Source organism: Hypanus sabinus, chromosome 7, assembly GCF_030144855.1.
Source record: "Hypanus sabinus isolate sHypSab1 chromosome 7, sHypSab1.hap1, whole genome shotgun sequence".
Classification (NCBI taxonomy): domain Eukaryota; kingdom Metazoa; phylum Chordata; class Chondrichthyes; order Myliobatiformes; family Dasyatidae; genus Hypanus; species Hypanus sabinus.
Window position 1 is genome coordinate 175,832,220 of NC_082712.1, and position 11,894 is coordinate 175,844,113.

The following is an 11,894-nucleotide window of genomic DNA, read 5'->3' on the forward strand; positions in this document are numbered from 1 at the left end:
TTAACGTGACCTTGATCAGGGGGCTAAGCAGCTGCCCAAGGGTGACCTGCAGACTAGCAGAGGGAAGAAGTGCCTTACACCTCCTTTGGTAGAGACATATCTCCACCCTGTCACTCATTACAGGGAAGTACAAACAGGGCCAGACAGGAAGGACATAATGCTGAGGCAAGGATGTGATGATGAGGCTTTATAGGCATTGGACAGACCACATGTGGTGTGTTGTGAGCAGTTTTGGGCTCTGTATCTAAGAAAGGATGTGCTGGCACTAGAGAGGGTCCGGGGACATTCATGAGAAGGTTTGAGGAAGGTTTGGAATGAAAGGTTTGAGGAATGAAGAAGATTTAATGGCCCTGGGCCTGTACTCGCTGGAGTTTAGAATAATGAATTGAAACCTAACAATTTTGGAAGATCTAGATAGAGTGGATGTGGACAGGATACTTCCTACAGTGAGGGAATCTAGTTCCAGAGGGCACAGCCTCAGAATAGAATATCCTTCAGAACAGTTATGAGGAAGAATTTCTTCAGCCCGAGAGTGGTGTATCTATAGAACTCATTGTCACAGATAGCTGTGGAGGCAAGTCCTTGTGTGAGTTTAATGTGGAGGTGGGTAAGTTCTTGATTAGGACGTCAGAAGTTACAGTGAGAAGGCAGGACAATGGGGTTGGGAGTGAAAAATTAAACAGCCATGATGGGACAGTGGGGCAGGCTCAATGGGCTTAATTGTTTAATTTTGCTCCCATGTCTATGGACTTATGCTCTGATGAGCTTGTGCTGCCTTAAGTCGTTGTTTTTTGAATCCAGAGGAAGTTTGTACCTTCTGTACCTGTGTTATCTCTTTTCTCACCCTCTGCTTCTCCCCATTGCCCCTAAACCCATTCTGCCATTAGCCCAAGTATAATACATCCTTCTTCGAGCCTGCTAGTTGCATCTTGCCTTGCATAAGAAGTTTACATTAGCAAGACCACATCTTATTTCACTGCCAGTGTCTCATTCAGCAAATGTCCATCCTGGGGTGGAAGGGAAGGGTGGTTTGCTGGGACCCTGCCAGATATGTGCATGATAGATTGAAGATGAGGAAATCATTGAGTCAACTCACACTGCTTGGATGTATTCCTGTCACAGAAATTTCCTTGGAGACGGGGTTAAGTTACAGTATCCTTATTTTGGAGGTCAAATAGTGATTTCTGTTGAAATTGCTGTGGGAACAAGGCCAATGGAATCAGCCGGAGTGAAACAGAATTCACCATCTCTGTATCCACGGTCGTAATTGTAATTGGCAAGACCTCATTCTGTAACACAAGGGAGACTGCAGATGCAAGAAATCTGGATCAACACACACACACACACTCACTCACACAAACACACTCACACGGACACACACACACACACACACACACACAGACACATGCACACTCATACACTCGCACACACAGACACATTCACACACACACACACACACACTTGCACACAGACACACACACACACACACACTCACACAGACACACACACTCACACAGACACAGACACACACACACACTCGCACACACAGACACACTCACACACGCCTGCACACACAGACACACACACACACTCGCACACACAGACACACTCACACACGCCTGCACACACAGACACACACACACACACAGACACATACACACTCACACACAGACACACACACTCACACAGACACAGACACACACACACTAACACAGACACTCACAGACACAGACACACATACACTCACACAGACAAACACACACAGACACAGACACACACACACACTCGCACACACAGACACATTCACACACACACACACACACACTTGCACACACACACACAGACACATACACACTCACACACAGACACACACACTCACACAGACACAGACACACACACACTCACACAGACACTCACAGACACAGACACACACACACTCACACAGACAAACACACACAGACACAGACACACACACACACTCGCACACACAGACACACTCACACACACACGCCTGCACACACAGACACACACACACACTCACACAAACACACTCACACAGACACATACACACTCACACACTCGCACACACAGACACACTCACACACACACACGCACGCTTGCACACACAGACACACACACTCGCACACATAGGCACACAGACACACACACACGTACGCATGCGCGCACACAGAGACACACACACATGCTTGCACGCACACGCACACACACACTCGCACACATAGACACACACACAGAGACACACATGCGCGCGCACACACACACACACAATTCTGGAGGAACTCACTGGATCAGGCAGGGTGGGAAATGGACAGTTGATGTTTTGGACCAAGACTCTTCATCAGGTCTCTTTCAAATTTCAGAGTAAATTTATTATCAAAGTACATGTATGTCACCATATACAACTCTGAGATTCATTTTCTTGCAGACTCAGGGAAAGGCTGCACCAGCTTGGGTGCTCAACTTGTGTGCAGAAGGTTTAAGGTGAGAGGGGAGGGGGAGAAATTTCATGGAAACCTGAGGAGTAACTTTTCTCACCCAGAGCGTGACAATACATGGAACAAGCTGCCAGAGAAGGTGGTTGTGGAGGGTACATTAACAACAATTAGAAGGTACTTGGCTAAGTGTCCGTAGTGGAAAGGTAGGGGTGAAACCCGGGCAAAGAGAAGGTCTCGCATCAGCAGCTTCAGGAACAGTGAACCTAAGCCTACAACTTCCCTCACCCCAGCCATGCACTGATTCCACATCATATGGACTCACTCTCAAGGACTCTGCGACTCATCTCAATATTATCAGTTTTTTTAGTTTTCAGTTCGTCTCCTTTTATTAGTCTTTGTATATAGTTTTTCATTGATTTTATTGTATTTCTTTGTTCTACTGTGATTGACTGGAAGAGAATGAATCTCAAGATAGTATATGGTGACGGATTCAAGGTTCAGGTACATTTATTATCAAAGTATGTATGTAGTTTATGACTCTAAGATTCTTCTTCTCCAAACTTTGATGATAAATTTACTTTATACTTTGAACTCTACACTGCGTTTTCTCTGTAGCTGTTACACTTTATTCTGCATTTGGTTATTTTTAACCTTGTTCTAGTTCAATACTCTGTGATCTGTATGAACAGTATACAAGACAAGCTTTTCACTGTATCTCAGTACACGTGACAATAATAAACCAATTCCAATTCGGAAAAGTGAATGGAGAAAGAGACAATGCTGCAGCGATGATTTTACTTTCTTAGCACAAATAAGGATAAATCTAATGCTATCTATTCTCTTGTTCACTTCTTTGTAACACAGTGGCTGGGGCCATCTTCTGTCGGCAACCAGGGGTCCTATAATTCCCTGAAGAATGCACCGTCTCCTTGAGAGAGGGGGGAGGAGCTCCCAGGAACTCGTCAAGGAACTTCACAAGGATCCTTATCACAAACATTCCTGAAGGCTTGTAATCAGGAAAGGCCGGAGCACTGGGAATTCTCTGACAATGGCCCAAATCAGAAATTGTTATTTTTTTCCCCCTCTATCTTCCTGTTTTTAATTTCCCGTGCATGAAGACATTGTATTCAGTTGCATGCTAGTTAATCATATCCGGGTAACCACTTACTATGTCACTGTTAGGTGACCTGTGAACCATTGTGAGGAAAGATTTTGATAACATCCTTCCTGACGATGGCAGTGGGTTTTTTTGTTAGTCGTCCCAATATGTGACTGTATTATTTGGTCTCTATTAATTATGACCACATCTGCCATTAAAATGAAACCAAACTACTTTAATGCAGCATATGAGGAGTGTTTGATGGCTCTGGGCCTGTACCTGCTTGAGTTCACAATGATGAGGGGCAATCTCATTAAAACCTACTAGATACTGGTAAGCTGGGATAGAGTGGTATGAAGAGGATATTTCCGATAGTGGGAGATCCACAATGATCCCAGCAATGAAAGTATCAACATATGAGGAGTGTTTGATGGCTCTGGGCCTATACCCGCTGGAGTTCACAAGGATGAAGGGAGTCTCATTGGAACCTACTGGCCTGGATAAAGTGGATATGGAGAGGATATTTGCATTAGTGGAAGAGTCCAGAGTCGGATTACAAGAATGATCACAGAAGTGAAAGGTCTAACGAGTGAGGAGCTTTTGACAGCTCTGAGCCTGGAGCCTTCAACTGGAGTTTTGAAGAATGAAGGGGAATCTTACTGAAATCTACCGAATATTGAAAAGCCTAGACAGAATGGATGTGGAGAGGATGTTTCCAATAGTGGGAAGTCTAAGACCAGAGGGCACAGCCTCAGAATAGAGGGATGTCCCTTTAGAATGGAGATGAGGAGGAATTTATTTCGCCAGAGGGTGTCAAATCTATGGAAATCATCACCACAGACAACTGTGGAGGCCGTCATTGGGTGTATTTATAGCAGAGATTGATAGGTTCTTGATTTGTAAGGGTGTCAATAGTTACGGGGAGAAGGGGGTTGAGAGGTATAACAAATCAATCATGGTGGACTGGTGGAGCAGTCTGGATGGACCAAATGGCCTAATTCTGCTCCAATGTCTTATGGTCTTATGGCCTTAATTTATAGCAAGAAGAGCTGTTATTTCTACTCTCGAGACAAAATGTCAGCACTTATATTCATCCAGTTTTTGGTGAGATTCATTTTTAAGGCAAAATAAATTCCTTTTTCTTATTATATAAAAAATTGCATTTTAAATGTGCTGTGATTTATTCTTTATAAACATACGTTATGTAAAAAAAAATCTCAGTTCCTAATAAAAGATACAATTTTGACATGAACTTGTTTGTGTTAATGCCTACCATGACTTTTACTTCATAATTCACTGATAAATTTCACAGAAGTTGAACGTATATGGTGACCTTCGGGTAACAGGGGCCTCTCGAGGTAATTCACATGAGTGCTGATAAACAGGAAATAACTGCGGCCGAGGCAGCCAAGAAAACATTGTGCCAGATGTTCGAAGGTTGGTGAAGAAAACAACATCTTAAAGTAGGACAGTCACAAAATGCTGGAGGAATTCAGTAGATCAGGCAGCATCTATGGAAAGTAATAAAGAGTTGCTGTTTGGGGCCTTCTCTCTGTGCACCACAAAAGGCGGGTTGTCCTGGTCGTTACCCATCTCAATTCAACTTCCCATTCCCATTCCGAGACGTCAGTCCACAATGAGGCCCACCTAGGCTGGAGGAGTAACATTTCATATTCTTTCTGGGTAGCCTCCAGCCTGATGGCATGAATATCAATTTCTCTAATTTTTGGTAATTTCTTCCCCCGCTTTCCCCTTCTCACTCTTTTTCCATTCTCTATTCTTGTTCCCCTCTCGCCCCTTCTCCTCTCCTCACCTGGCTATAATTCCCTCTTGCCTCCAGTTCTCCACAAACTATCCAGACTTTTTCTTCTTCAGCACTTTACCTCTTCCACCTATCCCCATCCAGCTTCTTCCTTCACCCACCCATGCACCCACCTTTCCCCTAACCTGGCTATATTTACCTATCACCTGCTAGCTTGTACTCCTTGTGCCCTCCCCACCACCTTCTTAGTTTAGCTTCTGTCCCCTCCTTTTCCAGTTCTGTTGACGGGGCTCAGTCTGGAACATCCATGTTTACTCCCTCCATAGATGCTGTTTGACCTGCTGAGTCCCTCCAGCATTTTCTATGTGTTTCTCAAGATGTCCAGCATCTGCAGAAACCTGTGCCTTGAAGCTGGAGAAGTTTAGAAAGGGACCTCCAAGGTGTAGGTCCAAGGTGTAGCAGAGGCAAGGAGTTTCTGGAGATGAACAGCTAAATCCAAGGATTTTTGTTTTGGATTCTAACATTTGCAGTCACTCATGTTTCCAAATTCAAGGGTAATTTACTGTAGTTCAACAGCTGAAGAAGTTGGGTGCTGTAGGGTCTTGAACAGAAAGGGAGAACAGAGACCATGAAAAGTTTAGAAAATAAGCATGGGAACTTTAACATTGAAACATCATAGAACATAGAATGGACAGTATGGACCTTTTGGCCCATGATGGTGCCATGACATTTTAACAACATGTCCATACATCCTTCATGTTCCTTAATTCCTTGTGCCTATATAAAGTCTCTAATGTATTTGCCGTCCTGGAAAAAAGGCACTGCTGTCCACTCTACACATACACCTCTATCAAGTTACCTCTCCTTCACTCCAAAGGGAAGAGCCATAGCTCACTCAACTTGTCCTCATAAGATAATCAGACCATAAGATATAGGAGCAGAATTAGGCCACCTGTCCCATCGAGTCTGCTCTTCCATTCAATCATGGCTGATCCTTTTTTTCCTATCTGCTCCTCAAGCCCAGTTCTGGGCCTTCTCCCCGTAACTTTATAATGCAGGCAACATCCTGGTAAATCTCCTTTGCACCTTCTCTAAAGCTTCCATGTGTTTCCTATAATGGCAACCAGGTAATGATCTATGATGGTGGTGTGCTCAGGTGCAACAGCTTCTATGGGGCCAACTAGAGGTGTTATTGTCTTTTGTAGATTATTTTTTACGATCTTAAGACCATGTTGGACATTGGGAACTTGGAGTATTGCAGATCTACCCCATCATTTTCTGTTGATTGTGGGAAGAGTGGGGCTTGCTGCGGATCGTACTGCTGTCTGCGTCAGAGGAGTCGGTGCGCGAAGGAGATGTGCATTCTAACAGTAGGTGAGCGCCTTGGTCACTTTCCTTGTGATCGCAAGACCCTGCTGGACATTGCTGATGCAGAAGGCTGCAAGTCTGATTCACTGATAACTGGCGGATGGCGAAGGCGCTACGTGACCTTGGTCGTGGGTGAGGACTGGGCCCCTAGCTATAGTCACCTGGGGGAGAGGCGTTGAAGTTGATGCTCTGCACTGGAATACCAGGGACAGTGTTGTGTGGCGTCCAAACTGGAGTCAGTGCGGCCCCCCAGTATTCAGTCAGCAAGCCATATTGTGTCAGATTGTAGATTGCTGCAACGTTCATGGACTCAGGATCTTGGACTGGAGTTTTTTGGTGTGACTGTATTTTACTGATATTTTATATGTGCTATTTGTGCCTTGAGCTGTGTTTGCCTATTGGTACTGTGTTTTGCACTTGGCCCCAGAGTAACACTGTTTTGTTTGGCTGTCTTCATGGGTATTCATGTATGATTGAATGGTAACTAAGCTTGAATTGAATAGAATGGAACCAGAATTGACACAGCAAGTGTGGTCTAAGCACAGTTTCATAGAGATGCAACATTACCTCATGGCTTTTGAACTCAATCCCCCAACTAATAAAGACCAACACACCATTTATTTTCTTAATCACCCTATCAACTTGGACATGGACCCCATGATTCCTCTGTTCCTCCACACTGCTAAGAATCCAGCCATTCACCTTGTACTCTGCCTCTTGTTTGACCTTCCAAAGGGTATTACTTCACACTTTTCCAGATTGAACACCATCTGTCACTTCTCAGCCCAGCTCTGCATCCTATCAATATCCCGTTGCAACCCATGGCAACCTACATTATCCACAAGACCACTGACCTTTGTGTCATATCCAAACTCACCTTTCCACTTTCCCATCCAACTCATTTATAAACATCACAAAGAGCAGGGATCCCAGAACCACTGGTCACCAACCTCCAGGCAGAATACACTCCACCTACAACCACTCTCCACCTTCTGTGGGCAGATCTCAGGGACGATGTATGTAGTCAAGCACTGATGGCCAGTGAACAGAACACAAGCAGTGTTTTCCGAGGGAAGAACATGTGAGAGGGAGATCTGTCCAGTGTTTTCAGAGGGAAGAACGTGTGAGAGGGAGATCTGTCCGGTGTTTTCAGAGGGAAGAGCATGGGAGAGGGAGATGAGGTCAAAGTTTCCGAGGGAAGAATTGTGAGAGGGAAATCTGTCCAGTGTTTTCAGAGGGAAGAATGTGTGAGAGGGAGATCTGTCCAGAGTTTTCAGAGGGAAGAGCGTGTGAGAGGGAGATGAGGTCAAAGTTTCTGAGGAAAGAATTGTGAGAGGGAAATCTGTCCAGTGTTTTCAGAGGGAAGAATGTGTGAGAGGGAGATCTGTCCAGTGTTTTCAGAGGGAAGAACGTGTGAGAGGGAGATCTGTCCAGTGTTTTCAGAGGGAAGAGCGTGGGAGAGGGAGATGAGGTCAAAGTTTCCGAGGGAAGAATTGTGAGAGGGAAATCTGTCCAATGTTTTTAGAGGGAAGAATGTGTGGCCAGAAATACAATAGGCTAGAATTGTCTGGAGGGTACAGGGACTTGGATGGCTTCAACAGGAGTTTGACTGATGTAGGAATGTACTGCATTCTGTTACCAGGTGGAGCTCCAAAACTCAGTTCTTAAAATAATTATCCTGAATTCAAATCCATAAATAGGAAGGTTGGGAATATGAAATACAGATAGAAAACCTAGGAAACACCCAGTAGTTCAGTTAGTATCAGAGATTTTTGTTATTTATTTATGTATTTAATTACATTTTTGTTTGTCTGCTTGTTTAGAAATACAGGCCCTTCTGACCCGCTGAGCCACACTATCCAGCAACCTATCTATATATTGATTGTTCTTGGAAACATTTTTCTACAGAAGTGGTTTGCCATTGACTTCTTCTGGGCAGTGTCTTTCTGAGACAGGTGACCTGATTCATTGTCAACAGAGATTGCCTGACTGACTGGTCACATAAACAGAACTTGTAGTATGCATCAGCTGCCACCTGCTTCCACAGATTCACATGACCCTGATCAAGGGGCTAAGCAGGTGCTACACCTTGTCCAAGGGTGACCTGCAGGCTAGCGGAGGGAAGGAGTGCCTTACACCTCCTTTAGTAGGGACGTATCTCCACCCGCCACCCAGCATTGTAAATACCATTCTGATAAAATTTTAAGATGATGAGCAGCATTGTAGCTAGCACCACGCTTTACAATACAGGCAATCTGTGTTCAATTCCAGCTGCTGTCTGTGAGGAGTTTGTATGTTCTCCTCGTGACCACATGGGTTTCGTCTGGGTGCTCTGGTTTCCTCTCACACTCCAAAGAAGTACCAGCTTGTCATTGTAAATTTTCCCGTGATTAGGCTAGGATTAAACCGGGGGCGGTTGCTGGCCAGCGTGGCTAGAAGGCTGGAAAGACGTATTCCGTGCTTATCTCAATAAGTAAATACCTGATACCAGACAGCATTTATTTAAGTGGGCGGTGGGGGGGGGGGAGTTCAAAGGAGATGTGATGTGCGGTGCAAATGTTTTTTGTTTACACGGAGTGCTGAGTTCATAGAATGCGCTGCTAGGGACAGTAGGGGAGGCAGATGCGGTTGAGGTTTGTAGATAGATAAGGAGATATACCAATTAGCATACTGCTATTAGAACACAGGTGACATGGGCTCAAAAGTTCAAATATTCATTTATTATCAACTCTGAAATTATTCAATTCCCACTGCTGTCTGTATGTTCTCCCCTCGACTATAGGTGTTTCCTCCCACAGGTTAGTTGTTCACATGGGTGTAGCTGGGCATCACCAGCCTGTGGGGCCAGAAGGACCTGTGACCGTGTTGCTTCTCTATGAGAGGAGCCCTCCCAGTCCGATCCCTCCTGTACGCCCGGAACGTCATCCCCACACCCCTCTGCCCATGGAAGGATTGCAGTGAGAAGGAGTCGGTGACCCGCCTCTTTGCACACTGTGGGTTCGCGGAGAAGGTGTGGGGAGGAGGATGGAAGGGGCAGTGTTGAGGTTCATCCCCAGCAGCTGCGTAACAGAGGACTCTCTGATCTACGGGCTGTTCCCGGCTGAGTGCGGGTAGGTGGGACTAGGTGAGATTAAGAGTTCGGCACGGACTTGGAGGGCCGAGATGGCCTGTTTCCGTGCTGTGATTGTTATATGTTATATATACACACCAAAACCAACATCCGGTGCGGCTGGCAGATCATCAACTCGGTCAAAGACGCTCTTTGGTCGACCCAAAACTTGATGGTCTACCAGCACACGGAGATGTCGGTGAGGGAATGCTGCCGACTGGCACATTCTGGGCTGCAGGAGTACGTGCTGAGGGACGCACTCAAATGGTGCAGCCAATGCAAGGGCCCGGTGGGGAAGGACACAGTCTAGGGTTCTTCCCCCGTGGGAGTTGAGGGGTGTGGGGGTTGGGGGTATACCCCCTAAATGTAAATATGGAAGAACAAAGTGCCACATGGGTGGCAAAACATCTGAACTTTGAAAATGTGAAGACAGTAATGGTACCAACTGTAAAGAATTGAAAGTCTTTGAATGGTTATTGTATATAATTTTATTTTTGAATAAAGTATATTTTGTTTAATAAAAAAATAAGTACATAAATATTCAGAGAATAGAGAAACAGGAACCATGTGCCCACAGGAGAGATTAGTTTAATTAGGCATAATTAGGTTAATTAGTTCAGCAAACATTGTGGGTAGCAGATCAGAGTATTACTGTCATATGGTCATTTGTCACACAAAAAGGCCCTTCAGCCCACAGTAAACTAATTAAGCCATTGATGCTTAATTACACTAATCCATTCTGCCTGTGCGTGATACCTATCCCTCCACTCTCCATCAGTGCTGTGTCCTGCACCCATGCTGAACTTGTCGATTTCATCAACTTTGCCTTCAGCTTCCACCCTGCCCTCAAATGTACCTGATCCATTTCTGACACCTCTCTCCTTTTTCTCAATCTCTCCGTTTCCATTTCTGCTGACAGACTATCCACTGACATCTTTTACAAACCCACTCACTCACACAACTATCTTGACTATACCTCTTCCCACCACTTGTAAAAATGCTATTATTTTCTCTCAGTTAATCTGTTCTTTTCTTCTTATTATTATTACTTCTATAATATGTATTGCATTGAACAGCTGCTGCTAAGTTAACGAATTTTATGGCAAATGCCAGTGATAATAAACCTGATTCTGATTCAAATTTGTTCTCAGGATGAGGCCTTCCATTCCAGAACATCTGAGATGTCCTTTTCTATCTAAAAATGGGATTTCCCTTCCTCTCCTGGAACTATAAATCATCAATTTCTCAAACTTCCAATATTTTTCTCCTTGCTCCCTCTTCTCTTCCTCCATTCCCCATTCTGGTTTCCCTCTCATGCTTTTCCTTCTCACCTGCTCATCACCTCCCTCCGGTTACATTCATCCTTCACTTTCTCCCATGGTCCATTGTCCTAGAAAATAAAACATAGGAGCATATTTGGACCATTGGGTCCATCAAGTCTTCTACACCATTCCATCATGGCTGATTGATCATCCCTCTCAACCCCATTCTCTTGCCTTCTCCCCAGAACCTTTGATACCCTGACTAATCAAGAACCTATCAACCTCCACTTTAAATATATCCAATGACTTAGCTGCCACATCTGTCTGTGGTGATGAATTCCTCAGATTCGCCATCCTCTGGCTAAACAAATTCCTTCTCATCTCTACTGCAAGGGGACATCTATCTATTCTGAGAGTGTGCCCTTTAGTCCTAGACTCACCCACAGTAGAAGACTCTCCACAACCACCCTGTTGAGGCCTTCCAATATCCAACCTCCCCCCACCCACTCATTCTTTTAAACTCCAGTGAGTACTTCAAATGCTCCTCATACATTAACCCTTTCATTCCCAGAATCACTCGTGTGAACCTCCTTTGGATGCTCTCCAATGCCAGCACATGGTTTCTCAGATAAGGGGCCCCAATACTGTTCGCAATACACCAAATGAGGTCTGACCAATGCTCTATAAAGCCTCAGCATTTCATCCTTGTTTTCATATTCTAGTCCTCTTGAAATGAATGCTGACACTGCACTTGGCTTCCACACCACCAACTCAACCATCAAGTTAACCTTTAGGGAATAATGCACGAGGACTCCCAGGTCCCTTCGCACCTCTGATT

General features: G+C 44.8%; 1 protein-coding gene across 1 annotated transcript in view; it reads left to right on the forward strand.

Annotated features, from left to right (window-relative positions):
• Positions 1–3,389, forward strand: part of syt9b (synaptotagmin IXb) — a 135,051-nt gene extending 131,662 nt beyond the window's left edge. Inside the window, exon 7 of the mRNA XM_059976389.1 lies at positions 3,321–3,389. Within this exon, the coding sequence (XP_059832372.1) occupies positions 3,321–3,389 (69 nt within the window). The remainder of the gene's footprint in view (positions 1–3,320) is intronic.
• The last annotated feature ends 8,505 nt before the right edge of the window (positions 3,390–11,894 follow it).